This window comes from Theobroma umbraticum, unplaced genomic scaffold (assembly GCF_002168275.2).
Source record: "Theobroma umbraticum cultivar Fairchild unplaced genomic scaffold, ASM216827v3 scaffold_44.0, whole genome shotgun sequence".
Classification (NCBI taxonomy): Eukaryota; Viridiplantae; Streptophyta; class Magnoliopsida; order Malvales; family Malvaceae; genus Theobroma; species Theobroma umbraticum.
The window spans coordinates 12740192-12765659 of record NW_018397255.1 but is presented as its reverse complement, the minus strand read 5'-3'; the positions used below and the strand labels follow the sequence as shown (position 1 = coordinate 12765659).

The window sequence follows — 25468 nt, the reverse complement described above, 5'->3', positions numbered from 1 at the left end:
TTGAATTATTTTTCTTGCCACCAAACACAATGTTAAAAATTCAGCCTTGTGATGCGAGGAACATACAAGCTTTCAAGATGCATTATTGTTGTCGATTTTATTGAAATCTTTTGAAGGGTTGTGAACTTAAGATCCCAAATCTATAGAAGATAAATGTTTTAGATGCAATGAATCTAGCAACCTTGGCTTGGATAATAGATGTTCAAGCAAGTACAATTGCAAATTGCTTTTGACATTATAAAATTAAGTCTATGAATAACGTGGCTTTAGAGAATTTGGATCAACACTCAGATGATAGAGTCATTTAGCAATTGCATGTTTTAATCAAAGAGTTAAAGTATTCTGATACAATAGATGTTGAGTACCTTTTGAACTACTTAGGAGAAAATGAGGAAACTTCAGAGTTGTTGAGTGACGAGCAAATTATTCAGAACATCATGGGAAATGACAAAGAAGATGAAGTTGAAGATAATAGCTCTAAACTAGAGGCTATCTCGTTCAAAGATGCACTCAAAGCATAACAATTACGTTGCATAATTTTTTCTTGCAATATGAGAATACTACACCAGAACTTCTTAATTTATTAAGCAAAGTCTAAAGAGACATCAGTTTTAAGAAGAAATATGTAACATTAAAGTCTTAATTTACAAAGGCCTCATAATTGAGTCATATATATTTATAATTTTGATGTACAAGGAGATTATTAATTTATATATCAAGTGGGACCTATATGTTTTTTATAAAATGCATTATCTTATAAATTTAGCGAATTATTAACTTACCAAGGTAGTTTCAAGTTGAGACTAACCAAAAATATTATTCAATCGACGTTATTAATTTATTGAGTATTAATTTGTGGAGGTTTTACAATATATCTATCAATATTTTATATAATATATGAGTATAAATGTTGATAATTTTTAATTGGCAAAAACAAACATATTTTTTATTATAAATCTAAATTGTCATTTTAGATTTTTTATTACAAATATTAATAAAATATATCCATTTTTTAAATAAGAATATTAATTGTATTGAATGACTTTCATTACAATTTTTAATAGGGTTGAATAATTTATATATTAATATTATAAAATTTCAATTATTTGTATTTTAAATTATAAATTTTAAAAATATTTATATTTATATAACTATTATTTAACAATATATAAAAAAAATTCATATGCAATGCAAAGGATAACAAATACAACTAGTCTACATATATATATATATATATTCACCCTAGAACTATTTTACTTTTTATTTCAAAGAAAAATGCACAACTCAAAAGAAGAACACTAAGATTAATAATAAATTACAAACCATTAAACAAAGCATTAATATACAAGAGTAGAGATAATTGGAAAAACTTCTTTTATTGACAAAAATGGTCATATTTGTTTATTATATTTTTATATTGTTATTGTTAAATTTTTTTGTTCTTAATTTTAATAAGATTTATGTAATTTATATATATATATATATATATAAGAAATCTAATTGTATGGAATCACATTTATTAATAATATTTTTTATTATAAATATTAATAAAATGTGACATTTATTAATAAGATTTTTAATTATAAATATTAATAAGATCAATCCATTTTATAATTAAAAATTTTAATTATATTGAATGACTTTCTTAAATTTTTTTTTAAATTTTGATAAGGCTGAATAATTTGTACATTTATATTACAAAAGTTTAATTATATATAATAATTGAATATTTAATTATGATTTATTAACTTTATACTTTAAAATCATTTATGGTTTATATATAATTGTCATTTAAAAATAAATAAATAAATAATGATATTGAATGACACGATAAATGAATTAAACAAAAAGAAGAAAAAAAAATAAGAAATGTTATTTTAATCAACATATATGAATAAAAAATTATCGTTAAACCTTTGTCGGGTCAACCTAAGTGGGCGCGTTACTCCCAAGTCCCAACCAACCCGCCACCTTCAGTTAGCTTCCATTCCGCATTTCCACCTTCATTTCCCTGAAGAAAAAAGAGAAGCCGACCCAAACATAAAAATTCCCTCAATCCTTCCACTCTCAAAAGTTGATCTATTCACTCACAGTTCTCCAAGCTTTTTGCAGCTTCAATCATATGGCGGCTAAAGACCTTGTGATTATAACAGACAAGGGAGAGATGAGAAATTGGTCAAGAAAGAAAAGATCCCAAGGCAAAACAATTGGGTTAGTTCCCACCATGGGTTACCTTCACCAAGGTCACCTATCGCTCATCCAAGAAGCACACAAGCATAGCCAGCTAATAGTTGTCTCTATCTATGTAAACCCAGGTCAATTTTCTCCTTCTGAGGACCTTTCCACCTACCCATCTGATTTCCATGGTGATATTCTTAAGCTTAAGTCTGTTCCTGGTGGAGTTGATGCCGTTTTTTGTCCCAAGAATCTGTATGACTATAGTAATAATGGCAAGCAAAAAAATAAGAATGAAAATGAGAATTGTGCTAGTGATGGTGGTGGCGGGGTGGTTTCCTGTGTGGAGGAAAAGGGGAGTGGGCATGAAACATGGGTAAGAACTGAGAGATTGGAGAAAGGTTTGTGTGGGAAAAGTAGGCCTGTCTTCTTTAGAGGGGTTGCTACGATTGTGACCAAGTTGTTCAACATTGTGGAACCCGATGTTGCTGTCTTTGGTAAAAAGGATTATCAGCAATGGAGGATTATTCAGCGAATGGTGAGACTGTTCAACTCTCTCTTCGTGACCTTGTTGTTAGTTTTCTGAAATGGTGTATTCAAAGGGGAGGTTTACTCTTCCATTTGAAGTGTTTCGACTTGTTTTTGCTCCAGGTTCGAGATCTTGATTTTGCCATTGAAATTGTGGGGTCTGAAATAATGCGCAATAGTGATGGCCTTGCATTGAGTTCGCGAAATGTGCATCTCTCCCCGGAAGAAAGGGAAAAGGTTCCTTGACTATTTCCATTTCCTTTTGCATTTTGAGCCCTGTTACCGCTAACTCGTACATAGAGAGGTTTCCAAGCTGGGTCCTGGAAACGAAGTATTTATCCTCAAGTCTATTTTCGATAATCTGTTTGATGGAAGTGCTCTTTATCTAGATACTTGAAGTAGCTCAGTTCACTTGCATTCAATTCATATATACTCATCGATTCAAAGCATGCTCTTTCAGGCTGCAGATATAATCCCATGTACGTGTAACAGAATTAGTTTGTCTTTACTGGCAGGCATTGTCCATTAGCAGATCATTGTTAAGTGCTAAATCTGCTGCAGAAGAAGGTCAGGTTAATTGTGGAGACCTAAAGGATTTGGCTGTCAAAACGATCACTCAAGCTGGGGGGAGAGTTGATTACGCTGAGGTAGGCTACAATTTATCTTTCTTCCTTGACCTTGTACATAATTTGGCAATATTGGCTTGGCTGATGGACTATGCCCGAGTTCAATTAGTACATTTGGCTAATACCGCTCCAAGTTGATCCAATCCTCTGAAACCTCCGGTCCTGTTCATTTCCTGCTGTTCTTTTCCTTGTATTTAGCGGTATTCATTGTCACCCTCATTTATATGAACATTAATGAATTAAGGTCGAAGTTGAGTTTCAAACAGGTTCAGTCTCGTGTTGGGGTTGAAACCAACAGCTCCAACGGGGCCAATTCTCTACTTGAATACTTCATTTACACCCTCTGATTCCAATTGCAAACAGTCTTGACCGTGGCAATGCTACATGAAACTGTTTAACACCACCACCCATGATGTTTAGTGAATGGTTAAAATGGCCTATCAGCAATTGGTGCCAAAAACCATATTACTCGGATGGTATAAAATATAATGTAAAGTGTCGTAATTACGATTGACTCTGTTTGCAGATCGTAGAGCAGGAGAGCTTGGAGGCAGTGGAAGAGATCAAGAGTCCTGTTGTGTTCTGCATAGCCGCCTGGTTTGGCAAGGCTAGGCTCCTAGATAACATGGAAATCAACATCTGAAAAAAGTACATCTTCAGTGTAATGCACTTACAATCTGTTTTTTGAACTGAACAACCATTGTTTGGTCCCCAATTCCGCTATGTTCTGCCCAGGCTTCTACTTTACATGACATGTTTCGACCATGGGTTTTGACTCTTTCTTCTAGTTACACCTAATGTTAAATTTTGGGTTTGTATAATTCCGATATAATGCAAGATTAAAGAATATTTCCCTGTTTTAATCCTTGTAATTTATGTGCACAAAAATGCTTCCTTCATGTCCTTAAAATGCCATCATCTAAAAGTTACCTTCATTATTTTTTGTATCAAAATTCAATTTCCAATCCACTTATCAAATTTCCACACATCAACAAACTTACTGCTATCAAAAGAATCCAAAAATACAAACTATACATGCACACAGCCTTCAGATATACGCAGAAGAGTACGTGTAATAACAAAAAAAAAACTAAATATTACTTGTCGTCACCGCAGCAACACCAATCCATGGGTGGCAATGGAATTTAGCAGACAAGCAATTCATCAACATTTAAAGCCACCGCAAACAGACAGTACGATGATGAGAATCAAGGCGATTACGATCCCAAGAACTATGAGCTTTATCTTCATGTTCTGCAACCACATCTTTCTCCTCATCTGGGTTCCCTGCTGCCTGAAATCTTGTGCCTACAGTGCCCAAAAAACAAACACCCGCATTATAAGATCAGTAAACTAAGATAAAACAATCCAGAATTCATAACCTTTTATTTTAAACCATCGGGATGAGAAGCCTGTAAGGATATTTAGTTTTTAACCAGCTATTTCAGCTAGCCCTCGAAATTTCGACTACTTGTACCAATCAATGCTTAAAATGACAGAAATGCACAGTTAGATGAAAGAAACAGTCTGTTATACTAACCCCATCATCACCTGTAACTTAGAAATTTTTGTCGTCAAGTCAACTTACAATGTTTTACATAAAGCTTTAGAATATATGCTGGTACTTTAATTTGATGTCAGAGGTTAGCATGGTTTTACCAATTTAGTCACAAAAGAATCCCAAATATGCACCCCTTCATGATCTATCCTAAGTGCAGTTTATATATGCAAGCAATTTATTTTTATGTCAGGTTAGCATGGCTTTGCCACTCAGTCACCTACCAAGCCCAAATAATTGACTCATTATCATCAATCCCTAGCGTAGTTTTAGAAAACATTGCCCATATTCTTCAAAGTAGAACAATATGATATACATTTACTGACCTGAGAGCGAAGGTTTTCTGTTTTATCCACCAGAAGCTCAATTTTCTCACCACGGTCCAGAACCTGCAAAATAGATTTGTTAATGGAAAAACAAAATGAAGGATCCTGACATGCAGAGCACTTACCACATGATACAGAAATTTATGAACTCCTTCCCCACTTAAAACCCTCAGATGGCACTCCATTTTATAGTGTGTAAGGCAACTATAAAAGAAACTGACAATGAGTTACCTTCTCAATGTTTTCCATCATAACTCCTTTCACTTCTGAAACTTGGGCTTTCACTTTGGCAATCTTGCTAATCTCCTCTGGATGATCAATGCAGTACTGCATATGTTGCTTCAATTTTGGCCTACATCAGCAATAATAAAAATATAACATTGATATGACCAAAAAGAATATATAGCATCAATATACTTGATAACAAAGAAGACATTCTATTTAATGGTCAAGAAAAAGAAAATACCCAAATTCCCTGCTCAGGCTGTTTGCAGGAGCAGTTGCAGCTCTACCTCCACCATATATCTTGATAAAATCCTCCTTAATTCTCTCAAGAAAGGCAATTGGAACCTGTCGGCCAACAGATTCGACAGCAACCACGCAATAAGCTGCAAAGAGGAAGGAAGGAGGCTAATTCAAGCAAGGAAAGAAGTAGCCTTATCTCATAATACAGGATGCAACACAAGCTGTGAAGCAACAAGAAAACATCATGCAAGCACCAGAGGTACCCTCTGAAATGAACACCTAAGCTTTCAGTAACTCAGTGCATCGGCAAACATTAAAGGACCAAACATGCTTATTCTTCTACAACTATATGTAAGGGATGTGAAAAAAGGATCATTTGCTAAAGTAATAAAATTCTTCACAAGTTAACAACCCTTAATCAAATATCATGCTATATATATAGCTTTTCTGGTTGAAATGGTATCAGAGCCAACCTTGTATCCAGGAGGTCACAAGTTCAATCCTTGGAAAAAATCCTTGGATCCTCAGAGGTGGGAGGCTATGTGAAGACTACAACGCCAACAACTGTGGCATGGTCCACTGGTAATGCACGTCTTTGAAGGCATAGGTGTCCTTCGAGAGCGTGATGGGGGATTGGAGACACACCTCGAGGTCAAAGGGTATAAGGGCCTCATCCAATCAAGCTAGCTTTTCAGGTTAACGATACTTGTTACACCTATAACATTTCATTGTTCTATCATTGTTCTTCTCAGTTTTATTCTTGTTTTCCTTTTCTTTCCTTTATCTCTTGTATCTTGGTTTTTAATAATATTTTTCAATGAGTTTTGCTTAGATTTGTTTTTACTTTGAAACAATTTGCTTTGAAGAAGAAGGATCATATTTCATGTCAAATTGTTGGCAGAATAATTCCAGTCTTTCCTAGTCTGGTATCTTTCTTTCTTTAATTGCTTCTGAAGTGCAAGATGTTGAAAAATTTTTAATCTTTCCCTTTGAGTGAAACTGATTAATTCACCATATGTTAGTTTTTCATAAAAAATTATACCCTTAAAATTTATAAGTAAACAAATGTCATCAAATTAAAATTTAGAAAGCACACAATCATACACTTGATGCAAATGAAAATGCCAAACATTTAAATCATAGTTTTCTGACCACTAGATTTCCACAACAGCTGAACTGAGTTTAACGAAGAAAATGGATGTTTTAGAATTAACAATATGTAAAGTTAAATAGCCTTATGACTGCTGTCTTTTTAACATCTGTCCAACAGCAAATACCAGGGAAAAAAAAAAGTGTGGACGTAAGAGGATGAATCAAAACTAAGCAAGGTTCTGATCAGTCTAGTCTAGCCCCTGGTCATACAGGTACTTTAGAGTTTATGTACCATAGTGCATAGGCATACAGAAGAACACAAAACTATACAAGGATAAGATAACTTTTAAAGTGAAAACAATAGCAGAGAACTTATATAGGCTCAATCTGAACGCTGTTTTTGCTATTTGCTTTATTACTATTTACTTTTTGCTTCCTCGAAAGTTACTAAAATGAAAAAGTAAACCATAAATACATATTTCTATTCTTTGACAAAAGGCAAACATCAAATTTGAAGTCAAATTTTGTTACGAAAGAGCAGATGATTAAATTATAGCACACATTCATACATAATTGTTCAAATAAAAGTACAATCAAGCATTTTGGCAATTATAAGAGTTTATGTAAGTTTTCAATCCTTAATCATTCCAAAGATTATTTCCTTCTGTATTCAATGCAAATATTTCTTTTTTGCTTCAAGATGTGGCTAAGGGAGCCTTTGTCAAAAGATCTCTAAGCAGGTTTAATTCATTTGAATTACTGTCTAATCTTCTACTTTTCACTCCTAATAATCAGTTTTGGAAAGTTTCAATTACAAGTTAAGTTACAACATTTCTTTATTACCCCAAATTAAATAAAAGGTTTACTTATAGCCTACTACAATAGTAGCATACTTCATTTATTGCACATCTTAACTAACTCTTTTCTAAAAACAGATAGAGGCCAACTGATTCTCGGTCTTTTCCCTCTCCCACGCTTCCTACTGAATAGCAACTGAAGGATTAAGATATGCTAATCACATAATTTAATCATTCTCAAAGAAGCAGTAGAAAGGCAGATCAGAGAGAGATAAAATGAAAGAAAAGAGCCGGAAGAGGAAAGGCGAGGAGATTACTGAAGCCGTTATCGACGAGATAGTTAAAGGTGTGGCCATCGCAGTTGTAAGTGAACTTGTTGTTGGAAGCGGGAAGTTTCTGGAGACACTGAGAAGCTATGCTGGTGAAGTTGCCGGTGAATTCGGTGTAGTCGGCTAACACGACGGTGCCTCGCGCCACGAAGGCGTAGATCAGCGATTGTTGCCCCATCAAACAACGGTCCCACTCAAAGCCCTCCTTAACTCCCTAAACCTAGCAGAAAGAAAGAAAGCGAGAGAGAGAGAGAGAGAGAGAGGAAAGGAGGTGTTTGCTATGGAGGGGGAAAGAGGAAAGAGAAGGAAAGAAATGGAAAGAGAAAGCGGAGAGTTCCTTTTTCTTTTTCGCTTAAATGAGAAGCTAGGCAAAGGCAAAGGCAAAGGCAGCCGCAGCCGCAGCCTGACTTTGTTCCTTTCGTAATTTTCAATATTTTGGAGTGGGCTTCAATTCTATGCAAAATAACGGGGATGCCACGGAGTCTGAGCTTTGAAATTTGAATATTCAGGGAGTTGAATCAAAGTTTTGCAATTTTGCTTTAGCTTTGTAATCCTGGTTGTGTGTTTCTAGAACAAATAATTTTCTCTCCTCTCTTTTCTTCTACCATCATGTGCTTTATTTATTCTTTTGCTTCTCTTTTACATTTCATGAGATCTAAATTTTTCTGAAATATAAATTGAAAAATAATTATAAAAAAATATTTAAAAGAAGTAAAATGATCACATTCAAATGTGTATTTATAAATGAAGTAAGGCCCTAATAACTCTATTTAGATAGAATTTATAACATAAAAATAATTTTAAGATATTAGATGAATAGATTAAATCCTAATCTTAATTCAATCTAATCTATATTCAAATCTAGATATACATAACAAAATGAAAATTCAGACATATATAACACATTTTTTGAATATCTATTATATTAATACTATACCTCGTTAAAACTTTATTAAAAAAAAACTCTCATGAGAAAAAATTTCAATGAAGAAAAAAAAGTACATAATTTTTTTCAAGAATACGTTTTTGAAGCACTATCTCATTAAAAATTATATCAACAAAAATCCAATGAAAAAAACTTTGATGAAGAAAAAAAGTATAATGTATATTTTACTCCTCTAGCATTATTTAAAATTTTTAAAATTGTGCATTTCAATCTTTTGTACAAACTTTTTTAATATTAAAATAAAAAAGGTTTTGGTGAATAAACTTCCTAGATTGTCACTTGAATGAATTTGTTGAACACTAATATCATCCTTTTCTTAGAAATCATGAGTGAAAAAAAAATTTAACGAAATATATTTTATTCTATCACATTTAATGTATTCTTTTTTTAACTGTGCTATACAATCAATATTATTCTCATATAATATTGTTGAAATTTCCTTCTCAATTGACAAGCTACTTATTTTTCGAATATGTTGAATTACAGATCTTCACTAGACACATTCACAACTTGCTTCATAAATTACTAAAATTTTTACAAGGTTAGAAGAAATAGTAAATATAATTTGTTTTACAAAACATCATAAAATAGTCATACATCCACATATTAATACATAACCTATCTGGAATCGAGTTTTATATGGATTAGATAAATATCTTGCAATTGCTTAACCAATTAAATTTAATTTTGATACATTTAAGTAATATAAACGCATGTTCATTATTTCTTGAAGATATCAAAGTATATGTTTAATTCCATTCCAATATCTTCGAGTTGGACAAAAACTATATTTTGCTAATAAATTTACAGCAAATGATGTATCAAGTCATGTATTACCAGTTAAATAGATTAGTACTCCAATTGCATTAAGATATGGTACTTCAAGATCAAGAACTTTTTCATCATCTTCATAAAAGTCGAAAAGGGTATTTTCTTTCACATTTAGCGACCTTACAATCATTGGTGAACTCAATGGATATGTTTTATCCATATAAAATCGTTTTGGTACTTTTGTTATATAATTTGATTGATGGACAAAAATTTCATTTGTCAAATGTTCAATCTAAAAACCTGAACAAAATTTTGTTTTTCTAAGGTCTTTTATCTCAATTCTTTCTTTAACCAATTCACGACTTTTGATCACTCTTTATGAGTTCTAATAATATTTAAATCATCAACATAAACAGCAATTACCACAAATTCATATTCGAATCTTTTTATTAAAGTTACATAGGCATATAAGAGCATTTTTATAACCTTTTTTCAACAAATATTCGCTAAGGCAATTATACTATATGTGTCCAGATTGTTTTAATCCATATAAAAATTTATTTAATTTAATTAAATAAATTTTTCAGGAATTAAAATTTTATGCTTCAGACACCTTTAATCTTTTAGGAATTTTTATATAAATATCGTTATCAAGTGAGCCATATAAATAGGTTGTGGTTAAATTCATTATACTATTTTTATTTTTTTATGTATTACCAGATTAATTAATATAGAATTGTAATTGCATATACTATAAGAGAATATGTCTCTTCATAATCAATATCAAGTCTTGGAATAAAACTTGATAGGATAAGCCGTACTTTATATCTCATAATCTCATTTTTCTCATTTTGTTTTAACATAAATACCTATTTATATTCCATTGGTTTTAAGCAATTTAGTGTATAAACTATAAGTCAAAAAGCTTCACATTTAGCTAGTGAATTCAATTCCACCTTCATTGTATCTTTTCACATTAGCTAATCATTTCTATGTCTATATTCTTCAATAAATATAAGTTCAAAATCATTGTTTTTCTTTCATAATATTGAGTGCTAATTATATACAAAAATATCGTCGATATTTTTTTTAAATTCTAGTTTCATCTTTTTCCTATTATGACATAATTTATTGAAACCTCTTGATTTTATAGATTTTGGGTATCTGAATTTCTTCTCAAATTTTATTAATTATATCACGGGTCTCTTTTGGAGTTTTTGTTTCCTCTTTCTAACCATATTAAATATTTACTCTTTTTCTTTTTCGAGGATGTTAACTTTGAAACCAATTGATCTCCTACACTTTTGGTGTACCTTGTCCTACAAGGACATTAATTACAGTAAGAAGTTTTGCAACCGATATATGAGATCTAGTTTTTTTTTTTTTACAAATTTGCTACCTATCAATGTGGTATATGAGATTTAGTTATTCTCTTTAAGTCAATAAATACGTCTGTCAACTGATTTCCTATATTTTACAAATGAATTATATTTTGAATTTCAAGTTCATGTTTATTTGTGTGAGGATTAAAACTAAATACTAATAATACATTTCAAGATATTTTCTTTTCTAGCTGCTTATTTTCTCTCCTTAATGTTGGAAAATTTGTTTCATTAAAATGATAATCGGCAAACTTTGTCATAAATAGATCTCCTGTTAAAGATTCTTAACATTTAACTATAGATGGAAATTTATATCCAATATATATTTTTAACCTCTTTTAAGGACCTATCTTTGTACGTTATGGTGGAGCAATTGGAACATATACTGCACATCTAAAAATTCTGAAATAGAAGATATTTAGTTTTTGATCATAAACCAATTGTATAAGGGAGAATTTATAATAATTCGTTGGCTTGATGCATACAAGTGTTGCTGCATCCAAAATGGCATGCCCTCATAGACAAATTGAAAATTTAGATTTTATAAATAATAGCCTTACAATCAGTTGGAAGTATTTAATAAGCAACTTTGCTACACCGTTTTGTGTATGAACATGAATAATAGGTTGTTCAATAATTATTCCAACTAATATACAATATTCATGAAAGACTTGAGATGTAAATTTACCAATATTATAAAGACGAATAATCTTAATTACATAATTAAGAAAATGTGCTTGATGAATGATTGCAAATGTTAAATTGCAAGTTGATAATAAGCATACATATGACTATCCAATCGATGTATTGATTAAAATTGTAAAATATCTAAATGATCCACATGGTAGATGCATGAATTCACATATATCACTCTAGATATTTTTCAAAAATGTAAGAGATTTAATCTCAACTTTAGCTAATAATAGCCTTATAATTAATTTACTTTAAGAGCAAGCAATGCATGAGAATTCATTATATTAAAAAGTTATTAATTTTTCAATGGATGACTACATGTATTTTTAATAATTTTTGCATCACTATTGATCCAAGATGGTACAACTCGTCATGTCAAACATTAAATCATTAGTAAACTTCTGGTTTACGGTAACATGAGTTTCAATCATTTTAATTTTTGTGTAGTACATTTTAAAAGAATAATTGAGTAATTTTTTCAATACACATTTTTACCCAAAACAATAGATGTAATACAAAGATATTTAGTGTCTTTTTCATTTATTATATTAATATGATATCCATTTAAATGAATATTTTTAACACTTAATAAATTTCTTTGAGACTTGGTTGAAAATAATGCATCTTCTATTATGAATTTTGTTCCTCTACATAGGAAAATATTAACTCTTCTGAAACCTTAAATTAATCTTGTACTATCAAATATTGTATTAACATTGATTTCTTCCATAGTCAAGTGAGAAAAATATTTTTTATTTTTAAATGTCTGCTAGACATTGTATACCACATGATATTGACATGGCATAATAAATAATGATATAACCACATAGTATTTCACCCTTTATTACACCAAGTGGTATAAAAATGATAACTGATAGTTTGACTAATGGCAATTAATTAACCTTTAATTATAAGAGTTTATTTGATTCAAAATAAAAATATAAAGATTTTATTAAATATAAAAAAATAAAAATTTATTTGAAATTTTTTAAATAATTTAAAAACTTTTTAAAATATTATGTCATTTTAATTTTAGTTTGTGATCATATCAAAGCCATAACTTTGGTTCAATCTAAGTAGGAGATTAATTATGGCATATTGTTTAATAAAGGTGAAAAGAAGCAATTTATGGCATCTTGATTTTACTCTAGTTAAAGTTTTCTCAATCCATTTTGCTAAAGAGTAACAAAGGGGAGGTGATTATAAAACACAATAACCACCCCTTAAACCAAAAATAGACCCTTTTCCACATTTGAATAATTGGAGAGATGTGGTGCAATCGCAGACCATTAATATGTATTTAGTGCTATATTATTGATTTCTTGTAAATCTTAATCATCTTTAGCTCAAGAAGGGGTTTAGGGTGGAGGCAACCAGGGCAATTGCTCCACTAAGGTCTCTTTTGGTTTGAGAAATGTAAATGGGTAAGTAATATTACCATATTTAGTATGATTACATTTTTGAGAATGTGACATCAAAAATTAATATCACTTTTGCAATCATATCTTAATGTTTCCTTAATTATATCCAAAAATTTATTAAAATTTAACGTTTTTTATATTTTGCTTTTTTTAAATTGATAGAGAAAAAAATATATATCACATCATTATAAATATTATAAAAAAACCAAAGATATAATTATAATAAAAATGACTTATTTTACAAAATAATAAGGTATAATAGGTAAATATAAATAAAAATAAGTTTTGATAATTAATTTGCTTATTGATATGAAAAATGCCAAAATTTCGAAAGCCTATAAAGCAACAAAAAGTGAAATATTTATAAATTAAAAAATTATCTTTTACCCTATGTGTTGTTTACCCCATTCAAGAAAAGTTATAATATATAATAAAAGTAAAAGAAAGGCCAGAGAAAAAAACAAAGATATGTAAATTTACGAAAGAAATGCCAAATAAATAAAAGGCGGGACTACTTTCTTCTTTTAAAATTTAAAGATATTCAAGTGAGCAATTGTTTTATTTGTATTTTGATAATTTGTGATCATAATAGAGTATTTATTTATTATTTGAAGTTTTTTACTAATAAAATAATTTGGTGTATGCAGAGAAGTAACTAAAGAATATCTAGGAAACAAACATTATCAATTTTGTAAGAAATTCTCAAATGAACATTATTCAGTTACGTATAAAAAGGATAAATATAATATTTTTAGTGATAATAATTAAAATATTTTCCAATGCTTACAAATTATAAATCCTTGTTAGAAAACAATTGCAATGTATTATTTTACATAGAAACAACTCATTTTTTTAGAAAGAAATAAAAATACTATTCTTATGTCAAAATAATGTATAGGAATGAAATTCTCGTAACATCACTTAATAAAATTGAAGCACTACCTTGAGAGGATCCTTGAAAAACATCGTACTAATTGGATATTGGAAAAGTCATATTCACAAAAACACCCGCCAAACAATTGGATTTGTGATATATGTAAATGATACTGACTTATCATTCCTTTTTTAGGAGATCTTTAATAACCAAAGTCAAATTTATTTAGCATTTGCTTTCATTAGAATTACATATGCAATGGTTTTGTTGTCTATAACCTAGATTACCTTACGACATCTTTCATCCCATGCCATTAACAAACCCAAATAAACACCCCATAATATGCTTGATATGTAGAACAATTTTTGAATTTGACCAAGAAATCGCATTTCCAATTCTTAAAGTGGTCAGGATGGACACTTGAGTTAACTTGTATTTATATCCTTTATAATATATATATAAAAAATTAATTTACCCCTATTCAAAATAAACTCTAGATCCATATTACATTAGCTCAAAAAATGGTTGAGATAAGGTTTAAAACAATTTCTTCATTAGCATGCTTTAGAGCCATATATAGCAAGATATTTTTGGGTGTTTTGTTTTTGTTTTTGATAAACCCAATCTTTTTGTACCAAAAAGAAGTATCCAAATATAACTGCAAGAGATTGATCCTTATATTTAAGTCAAAACAAATCAATGTTCCATCAAATATCAATAATCCTTAGATGGTTACTTCATAATTGATATTATGGCTAATAAATTTCGGGATAAGATAAAAAAAAATAAAGTAAACTACTTTTTACCATTTAATTGATTTTTTTGTATTAATTACCCAATTTTATAAAAATAACATTTCGATGAGTAATGTTTATAATATTATTATTTTATCACTTGATAATTAAAAAATGACAAATCTCTTACTTGACATTCACGTCATCGTATCTTGACCGGATAACTTAACTACTTCCTAAACGAAGGAAATATTAGGTTGTCATCTTACAAGCGGTCTCCCCGGCGTCACAACCATTGAAAGGATTAGGCAATTGTTTTAAATTCTACACCATGTGACACCGGACCACCAACATAAACACACACAATCTTCAATTGTTAATTGCATTCTACTTTTAAATCAAATTAAGAAACTTCCATCGATTGATTTTTCCATTTATACACACACATATATATATAAATACAAAAAAATCAAAGAGTATAAAAATTGTATGACTCACATATTTAGATTGGTTATGGTGGATTCCAATTTGATATATATGTATTTTATTTTCATTTTTGGCCAAAATATGAAAACTTACTTAACTGTGAGCATTCTATTGATTCAAGTGGTTAGATCTTAAAATTTTAATCAAATTGATTGAATTATATCTTAAAATACAAAGAACCGGCATTTACTTATGTTCAGTTCATTTGATCTTAAAATTCTCAAAATCGAACTAATTGAATTTTTTTTTTAAAAAAAAACTATCAAATCAACCAAACTATATCTTAAAACCATAATATTTGAAACTGACTTATGTTAGGTTGATTGGTTGGTTTTACTATCTTTCAATAGTTTATATTATATATGATATTAATTCAAAAACATTAATAATATCTATTATATAAAATAAATATTATATATTTATATTTATATTATATAAAATATATTTTAAAAAATTCATTATTAAAGGTTGATTATCAATACGTTTCTTTGTAAATTTTGAATTAAATATGGATTAAAATAACTAAATAAAATAAATTAAGTAACTAATTAAAACCAAAATTAAACAAATTTAACTAATTTAACTAAATTCAATCAATTCTGATAAATTTATTCGATTGGAACCGATTAACACTCATTCCATACCATGTTAGGATTTAATGGTTTGTTTGAATTCAAAAATAGTCCAAATTGAATGATATTTTTAGATGAATATAATTCAAATTAAATATGAAAATGTAGGAAAATGGTTTAAATTTAATACTGTGTATATAACTAATTATTGAATTTGATATCACAAATAAAGTGACACCAATTCAGTTGACGAAATTACCTAAAAATAATTTAATATTGTATAATGAATATAAAATTAAAATAATTCTGAATTTTTTCATTTCTTGTAAATTACATTAAAAATAAAAAACTACCCATTATTTTAAATAACTAACTTTATTCTTCTCATCCTTTTATGCATATTTCCCTCAACATTAGTTTTTTCTCTTCCACCCTTTATTTCTCATCTATTTTTAAAAGCAACCCCTAAACCCTATAATAATATTTTCAATTTTAAAATTTTAATGAATACTTTTATATATATATATATATATTAAATATTATAATATTATTTTTGTGTGACGAGATTCTTGATGAAACATGGAATCCCATCTCCTTCAACAATGAAAAGAGAAAAACAAAAAGGGCCGGCCCAGTGAGCCGGGTATGGTCAAGGAGTTCGGATCCAAACCCATTTTCCTGGGAAGAAAATCTAGGATATCCCCTTCCTACAAGATTTTGATGACAAAGACAACATGAACATAAATATGGCGACTTAGACCCGAAAACTGAGAACCCAGAGAGAAAGAACAGACAAACAGGAAGTCAAAAGAGGAACCATGAGCGGGCTTGCTTCAGCTTCAACCCCCACTTCTACTTTCCCCTCTATTAAGATTCAAAGGAAGCTTTATATCAATCCATGTAACTCAGTTTTGATTCCAGGCCCTCGGCTATGTTCCTCAGATCTCAATCTTACAAGTTTTAGCTTTGCCGGGGCCAGAGTGCCTCAAAGAAGCAGTATTATCTGCAGAAGTAGCACTGGACCTGGTGCTCCTGGTTCAGGTGTAGTTCCCTTCTCCTTTCTTGCCCTAAATTCCCTTTGTTTCATTTCTATGGTGTTAAAATTTATGGCTGTAATCTCGTTTTAATTCTAGTAATGAAGCTGAAATTTTATCTTGTGGATAAATAGCTGTTGGAAAAGAAGTATGTGTGAGAAATACTAGTACTTACATGATTACAGTTGTGTTCAAGTACTGAACCCTGTGGGGTTAAGGTATAAATTGAGTAATTTCTTGAAAAAGGGTAAATTATGAACCCATTATACACTTTAGCTGCTTTTCCCCTTTTTCTTTCTGTGCAAATGAGTGAGATACTTATTGTTGCAGGTGATAATGAAAGCAGGAATGTGTTGGATGCATTTTTCTTGGGAAAGGCTCTAGCTGAAGCGCTTAATGAGCGAATTGAATCCACAATTGGGGAGTTTTTGGGCGCTGTTGGTAGATTGCAGGCCGAGCAACAAAAACAAGTACTGGACTTTCAGGTAGTTTTAGGTCCTTTGCCTTTTTATTATCAATTTTGCTGGTTATTTCAAGCCTCGTGGAACACCTTACTTACTAATGCATGAACGGGACATGGCAAGGTTTATGAATTTGAGATTTGGGTCTGTACACAGAATAGATTCTGCTGGACCATTAGGTGTGCTTGTGATGCATCGTGTTACAATGACCAAAGGTGGTTGTTGCATCTCTTACAAATAGAACCTTACTGGAAAAGTTGATGGTAATTTTTGAAGGGATTAAAACAAGAAGATTTAATTGCTTTCCTTTTCTTTCTCATGTTTTGGACAACTGTACTTGTAAGCCCTGCGACTTTGCAAGCCTTGTTTTCTGCAAATCAAAAATAGATTTGAGTAATGATAGCTTCATTCTTCTCCCAGTTGCACATTTTGTTTAAAATGCTTTCTTATGTTAACATTTTTATTACAAATGGAATATATCTCATGGCACTCTCCACAGACCACACGTCTGCTCTCCCTTAACCTCAAAAGCTAAAACCATAGTAAAGTGCATGACCACAGTTTCATACTTATTCAAATTCTAGTAAGTTCCGTGGTCTGGTTACACAGTTTCATCACAATGATTTTGTGATTGGTTGTTAATCACAACAGACTTGTCCACATTCTGCAAAGTCTACCAATTGATAATTTCAACAATTTAACAGGTCATCTGACTCTATTACTTTTAAAACAGTTCTTGTCAAGCGTGACTGAGAGTTGCTTAGGGATATATTATTTAGTGAAGAAATGCAATAATAAATTGGGTATGAGGATCTACTTAATTTCTGGATTTCAAATTGGTCCATCTGCAATATTTGCTGCATTGTACCACCAGAGATACATGTTTGATAATTCATATTATTGGATATAGCCTCTCCTTAATTCTTCCATGCAGGAAGAGGTGTTGGAAAGGGCCAAAAGAGCCAAAGAGAAATCAGCACGCGAGGCAATGGAGGCACAGGGGCTTATTCCAAAGTCAGCTGCTGTAAATGCAACAACAGTTACCAATGGTGCTGCATCTAAAGCTTCACCCCCAACCGCCAATGATAGAATTTCTGGAAATTCGTCCTCCTATAATCCCACCACCCCGGGTGCTAGTACGGATCCTGATCCTGCTTGAACAGAATGATACCAAGTATATCTATTTGTGTGTATCTCGTAGTTTCCATATGACACAATAGATTTATAATACCAAATGAACCTCCAGGATGATTTTCAATCTGTTGACGTATTCAATTGGTCGACACCAACTATATAATCCCTTTTAAACCTGTTCCTATTGAACCGATTTCTTCTCCATTCTGATTCAGAAATAATTGTAACTCTCAGCAATACACGTTGAGTGTATACCCCAGAGAGGCTGCCCCAAAAGACAGGAACTAACACTTATGGTTTGGCTGTCGCCAGGAAAAGAATGGGAATAGAGGTCGATTCTCAAAATTATTCATACATGGCTCACATTTTTTTCATCTTTTGTACAATTATATCTTTGTCTTTAACATCTCGTTCTCTCTAGAGAAATGCCTTTGACAACTTTTAAATCTAACACTAGCTTGGTCAAAAGGCCAACAACCAGGTCGCCTGAACTCATGTCTGAAAGTGAGGCTAAAAGTCCAAATCCATAATTCATGAATCACGCCTAATTCAGTCATAAAGTTGCTTGGTTTTTGATGTATGTGTCTTGTTGCTAATGGTCCTTTTACAACAACCAACATCCTGAGCTAACCCACGACCTAACAACATGGTTGAGGATATCTCAAGGGTTTCTGCATCGTCCATAAACTGGTTGGGCATTGCAGAAATAATCTCACAGAAGCATTAGCCTCTAAGAAGTGACAGCATTAAAAGAAAAATTATAATTAAACAACATTTCTCTTATCCTGACATTCTCACCAAAATATAGAGAAAAGAATTACCAACATGACATTTTTTAAGTTATGGTTAATTCTCATCACTCATCAAATTCAATGCCTGACATTGGCAACCCACCAGTAGTTTGACCCTGACCCTTCACATAATCCACACCAAAGTCATAGTCATCATCATCCATAGCACCGTCCACTGAGTTCAATTTATTTTTGGCTTTTTTCCTTCTCTTATTCTCGGCTCTTTTCATCTTTGTGTTAAGTATACCTTCGGCTGCATATAGCTTCTCATTTTGCCTGCTTGTAGCAGATTTTGACTTGGCTTTTTCAGCATCATCTTCTTCAGAAGCCATGGGCTCGTCATTGCCCTCATCAGATATATCTTTTCGGCTTTCATCACCTTGAGTTGATGGCAAGGGTTGGGCATTATCCTGAGGTGCACCAAAATCCAACAAATTTATATAGGCATAACAGAATAAGTTCAAGCTATTCCATCTATTAACATACAAAACTAAAAACTAAAAAACAATTTGGCCACCAGCCACTTTATAACTACTCATATCCACACCAGTATAGGAGTTGGTATCCATTGGGAAAGCAACTGCAACAGCCAACTTGGGGAACTACATAGAATTTAAAACGAGCAATCACAAACCTCTAGCATGGTCTCATCAAAGTTGGGGGTGTGGCTTGGAGGAACTTCAACGGAATGGAAATCATCAGCTGACTTGAGACTTCCAATGAATGAAGATTCTGTGGTGTAAACATCATCAACATTAAACTCTTTTCCAAGTTCTGCGACAATCCTTGCCTCTGAAGGCTCTCCTTGATTTCTTGCGGGGGGCATGGTATAATATGGAATTTTACCTGAATTTGCCAAATAGATAGCATTGTATTAACTTGGTACTGAAATCTATTTCTTCGTAAACAATTAGTTTTTCTTTCAGATTTTCTACCAAAGTTCTAGAGCAAAAATAAGAATAAATAACTTCCAGTGCATACCTTCATTCCAGTCATGCAGAATGATCCTTGCAGCAGCTTCAACATCCACAATACCACCCTTTTTGAGCTTACCCCTTACAGTGGCCACATTCTGAAGGAATTCGTCAACTGAATGAAAGCCTGGGATCTTGTATATTGTCACCAACAGTCTTTCTGGACAAAGCTTGAGAATCTCTTTCACTGTTTTGTCCACAAAGGAGAATTACAAATTAATATTGCTAACTCGAATTTGGCAAGAGAAGTTAAAATATTTCCAATACTTGAGACCAAATAATTTCCAATTCAAGGATTCCTGCCTAAACAAACAATGCACTTGAAATTCCATTAACATGTCAGTACATATATCTCACAGGTCAATCTTAATCTTGTAGGAAAATTTGATGTCGGTGTAATTTGATGTCAGCACATATATTTCAAAGGGCTTCAACCCTTTAATCCATTTGCTTGATCAGCAGGCTCAATTTCTTGCCAGGCTAGGGATCCATTCCATTATATGCCTTTGCACTCATCAAATCATTATCCATTAAATATAGTTGTGAATTAGTCTCTGTAATTACACAATCAACTACAGTGATAATCACTTTTTCAAAGCCCTTTTTAATTAAAGAGGTTTATTGACCAGGTTGAAGCTTGAAAGCTACTGATGCAATCATCACATTAATAATAGGATATAGAAAGTAACATTTAACTTATTTTTGCACCTACAGCGAAAAAAAAAAAAAAACTTAGAAGATATGGAATCTATCAGAAGAGCTCAAGAATCATGAAAATGTCAGGTATATGCATCATGGCATCATGGTCATCATCAGTAAAAAAAAAAATCAGTAAGTCTAGATTGTTAAATTATACAAGCAGCTGAAAAAACTTATAGGAATTTCTGAATATAAGACCTCACCAATGGTTGATTTTGGGTTCAAGTTTTGAGGAAATGTGAATTTTGGGTTACACTTGAAAAGAAGGGAGGAAGATTTCAAGCCTTTTAAGTCTTTAACCTTGTTATAAGTGAGTGTTACTTTTGCTTTCTAAGGCTAGCCATGTATAGTCATGTTCCATAGCTCTGCACCATTGACAATTAACTTTCTTTTCTTAATTTTCAATGGATTCCAGACAAATCACCAGGGCAGCTACCATAAATTTCCTTTTTTTTCTTCCTCCTATGTTCTCTCTTTTCAAGAAAAGTCTCTCCTTTTTCTTTTCTCTTCATTATCACACATCATAGCTACTTTTATTTTATCTTCTTTGACATGAATGCATTAGAAAAGATAAATTTTAAAAGATGCCCTACTTAGATATATACTGAAGGAAGTCTTGATTGCATTTCTTCCCATAAAAGGATAAGAATGGAGTATACTCTCCACCTAAACTACACGTTAATCCCAAAGTTGTCAAGAGTCAATGCAATAAAGCAAGCTGAATCTCCAACTAAGCTTATCTCAACTAAACTATGCTTAATCGCAAATTACCCACACCCAGCTACATTAATGATGAAACACAAAATTCAAATGTTCAATTACCTGGACCAACTGGATCATCCAACTTCTCAATTCTTTTGCAGTTTCGAAGAGCTATTGACGCATCATTCCCTCCAGATCGAAGCATAACAACACCAGGACAGTCCAATAATTTTACATTCTTGTCCAATTGCACTTCTTGCATTGATCTTGTCAACCCTGGAGTTGCTCCAACGTTTACAACATGGCATCTTTTCAAGCTGTTAATTAGGCTACTCTTGCCAACATTAGGCAGGCCAATAACACCAACGGTTATAGACTTTTTTATCTACAAAAACAATTTATGCAAGAGATCAATACTTCCATGAGAACAACACAGATTTAAACTTCCACACAAATTTAAACAGGTGGATAGATCATACAAGCACCAAATAGAGAAGACAGAATTACCACTCAATATCAAAAAACAGAGAAAATTGTACTGCGGTCAGAAAACAGCTACTAAATGTACCTCGTGACTTCTTGAGTAATTTTTCAGCAATTTAATAAGAGTTTCTGCTCCAAGACAGTCACTTGTTTGCAAAAGATTACTAGGCTTTGCTGCCTTTGTAGAAGATTTCCACCCTAAGTTTGATCTCTGCTCTTGAGTGCTGCACTTGAAGGCAACTGCTGGTAACTCTTCCCTAAGATATTTGAGCCACTTTTCAACAGCTTCTCGAGGAACAAGATCTGAAATACAAGTTTTCATTAAAACACTTGAGCAGAAAATGTAAGAACAAAAAAAAGGTAAAAACTGAAAAGCACATAGAAGTAATGTCTTGAGATTTACTGTGGGACATACAAATACATTGAAATGGCAATATTCGGCTAACTACTCAGAGGTTAAAAACTTTGTGACAGTGTTAGGATGTTTAGACATTGCTTATTAAAACTCAAGGTATTCTTTGTACAGAGAAAATAAGGAGGAGATTCGCAGTTGAGATAAAGAAATTACCAATTTTGTTTAAAAGCAATACTAGGTGCTTATCAGGGCCTGATTTCATCACCATCTTTTCCATATCAACACAACGGGTACCAAGAGGATCTCTAGCATCAAGGACTTCCAGAACAACATCTGATGCTTCAATGACTCTAACTAACTCCTTGTAGAAAGCTCTATCTGAGTTATCTGCAAATAAGAAAAATGTCAAAAAATATGAACCATCCACCCACGGTGAATCAATCTCCACCTTTCTATCACCTTACCCCGGGCTTTCACAATTCCAGTAGAATCATCAGTGCCCTTTCCCTCTTCAATAATTTGTTCTTTTTCATCATCCTCCAGTATACCCATCTTCCTCTTTTTTGCCTGAAAATTATAAAGGTCCATTACATCATAGTAAACAGGAGCTAGAATATAAGGTAAAAGCACAACCCAAAAACCCAAACAATAGAAAACCAATAAGGGAAGTTGTCTTTTTTTAGAAAAAAAAAGAAAGAAAAGAAACAATACCCTCTCCTTGCGGGCAGCTTTTTTTTGCTCCAGTTCCTCAAGAGCCCGAGCCCGACGAGCTTCGAGAGCCTTGAGCTCTTGTTCTTTGAAAGGCCAATCATTGGGGATACCAGGGTCTTTCTCAACCTTCCGCTTACGGTTCAATCCCAACTTCTTGGCTTCCTTAGCTTTCTTCCTATGGTGCTCTTTTACTTTTCTTATCACCTTGTACTTTTGCTTCAGTGAAACTCTCTTGCTCTTGCTCTCTGCAAAATCATATAATCAAAATTTTAAAGAAGAGACTTAGAAAATAGGAAATAGGAAGCGGAGAGAATTGGGTTTTGCTTACTTTTACTCTTCTTCACCATTTTTGTCTCGTTTTCACGCTGAGGTCCAAAATTTTGTTGGAAAGCGCAAGCAGGTTTAGGGTTTCGGGAGAAGAAGATTGAAAGACCAAAATCCCTTGGAAGGTCTAAGCAGCGGCCTTTAGCAGGTTAAGGGATGTTGGGAGAAAGACAACCTTGTTTAGGGTTTTTGATGTTACAGGCCATTTGGGTTTTTTTTTTTTTTTAAATGTAATAGAAAAAAGTTTTACTAATTAATTAAGGGTATTAAAGTAATTTTATGAAAACAAAAGCAGATGTGCACAATTAATAAAAAACATAAAAACAGAGGCGGTGCAAGGTGACGGTTATAGTAAGGTCCTCATTAATAATAATAATAATAATAATAATCTTTTAAACGGATTACCAGTTAAATAATATGAATAACTTATAATTTTTTTTTAATTTACGTTAAATATTATTTAATTTTTATCTTTATTTTTATTTTTAAGTTAAAATTTAAAAAGATTATTTTTTTAATATTAATACTATATCTAACTAGTTTAATTAGGTTAAACTCATTATTATCAAATATTTAAATATACTATAACTTAAAGGTAAAAACATAATGACATTTAATAGTAACATTATAATTGTTATATAATTATAAGGAGCATTAACATTTAAAATTAATATATATAAAATGAACATTAACACCAACAATTTTAGAGTTAATTTTCATTATAAATATTTTTATTTTTTATTATAATATATTTACGTTAATATTTATAAATAATTAGTTTTTATTAAAAATAGGTTTAATTTATACATCATGACTGTTATGATAACTCTTAAACTTGGTAGACTTTTAAACTGGGGAATTATTTTCTATTAGTGTTTGGTAGAATTCTTAGTTTGTATTTTGGGGTTTATACTTTATGTTTTGTTTATCATTGTTGGATTTTTCATAAAACAGTTGGAATAAGAAAGTGTACAGCTTTATGCTGCAATTATGCTGCAACTTACTTCTTTTAATGTAATTTCGTTGACCAAGGGGATAACAAAAGTTAGGAATTTATATTTTGATAATTTATTAAATTTTTGTTAAAAATCCAAAATTAAGGTTTAAGAACCGAATTTGATAATGATGAAGACTTAATTTAGTCTTTTAATTTTTAAGTTTTTTTACAAATTCTCCATCTAATAATTTTTGGTTATGTGACAAGATAGAAAGGTAAATATATAATTTTCAGATGGTAGGTATATCATTTCTCAAATTTATATTTGACGTGGCGTTTGTTTTTAAGAGATAAATAAGCTGAAAAAAAAATCAGATCAAACAAATACTAAGTCCAAAACCCTTTTATTTGAATGAAAAGGTAGAAACCCCTAGCCAAATGGACAAGACATCAAGCAAGACCTCAGCCATCCCATGAAACACAAATCACACTTTAGGCCCTGCTTGTATACCAAATAACAAAACTTCCAATATCCTCTAAGAAAAAACATTAAGGATATCAGTTTTTCGCTACACATAATCTTTTGCAAGGCTGTTAGCAATTTGATATTTCTCTCTAAATATGTGATGGATCTTTGCTTGGTTGTCTTTTGACCAACTTAAAGAACTGAACGAGCACATATGCCTATGCTTCAAAAGTTTTAGGTAACATGAATTATTTAGCCAAACCAAGAAAATGAGTTATGAATTATTCCTCTTAAGGTTAATCAAGAGTAGTGGAGTAATTTTATATATATAAATGGAGTTTACTAATAGCTTTTGCTTTTGATTATTCTTGTTGTTGTGATCACATTAACATTATTTGATTTTAATGTCTCTATAGCTATGTAAATATTTATTCATGTAAGAATATAATGTCTTTCTTTGAGTTGTTAAATCTTGCATTCCAATGTTTAAAAGGTCTAAAATACAATTTAGAATGAATTTAAAGGTGTTTTTTCTTGAAGATGAGTTTAGATCATTGCTAGGTGTCAACTTCTTAGTCTAACCAAGCCTTGTAACTTTCGTATTTTAGCTCTAAAAATGTAA

At 31.4% G+C, this 25468-nt stretch overlaps 4 protein-coding genes across 5 annotated transcripts; 2 read left to right on the top strand and 2 right to left on the bottom strand.

The window, feature by feature from the left end:
* The first annotated feature begins 1933 nt into the window (after window positions 1–1933).
* On the top strand, window positions 1934–4192 carry PANC (pantoate-beta-alanine ligase). Its single transcript, XM_021445423.2, has 4 exons — window positions 1934–2713; window positions 2827–2940; window positions 3219–3350; window positions 3856–4192. Exons 1-4 carry the CDS (start codon window positions 2123–2125, stop codon window positions 3970–3972), a joined length of 954 nt encoding a protein of 317 aa, XP_021301098.1. The 5' UTR covers window positions 1934–2122; the 3' UTR covers window positions 3973–4192.
* A 36-nt stretch (window positions 4193–4228) lies between these two features.
* Window positions 4229–8365, bottom strand: LOC110429406 (vesicle-associated membrane protein 722-like). Its single transcript, XM_021445424.2, has 5 exons — window positions 7885–8365; window positions 5680–5821; window positions 5445–5565; window positions 5214–5276; window positions 4229–4637 (listed from the first exon to the last, which is right to left on the bottom strand). Exons 1-5 carry the CDS (start codon window positions 8072–8074, stop codon window positions 4494–4496), a joined length of 660 nt encoding a protein of 219 aa, XP_021301099.1. The 5' UTR covers window positions 8075–8365; the 3' UTR covers window positions 4229–4493.
* Window positions 8366–16489: 8124 nt separating this feature from the next.
* On the top strand, window positions 16490–18760 carry LOC110409047 (uncharacterized). 2 transcript variants are annotated; one of them, XM_021418263.2, is made up of 3 exons: window positions 16490–16816; window positions 17140–17294; window positions 18181–18760. In XM_021418263.2, the coding sequence occupies exons 1-3, from the start codon at window positions 16594–16596 to the stop codon at window positions 18427–18429; spliced, it is 627 nt and encodes a 208-aa protein (XP_021273938.1). In that variant the 5' UTR covers window positions 16490–16593; the 3' UTR covers window positions 18430–18760. The 2 variants fall into 2 exon arrangements, with proteins under 2 accessions (XP_021273938.1, XP_021273939.1); XM_021418264.2 differs by having other exon boundaries at window positions 16491–16816; window positions 18205–18760.
* A 387-nt stretch (window positions 18761–19147) lies between these two features.
* On the bottom strand, window positions 19148–23643 carry NSN1 (GTP-binding family protein). The gene is made up of 9 exons (XM_021418262.2): window positions 23448–23643; window positions 23120–23364; window positions 22873–22975; window positions 22622–22795; window positions 22139–22356; window positions 21691–21955; window positions 20177–20356; window positions 19830–20041; window positions 19148–19605 (listed from the first exon to the last, which is right to left on the bottom strand). The coding sequence occupies exons 1-9, from the start codon at window positions 23464–23466 to the stop codon at window positions 19261–19263; spliced, it is 1761 nt and encodes a 586-aa protein (XP_021273937.1). The 5' UTR covers window positions 23467–23643; the 3' UTR covers window positions 19148–19260.
* Window positions 23644–25468: the final 1825 nt, after the last annotated feature.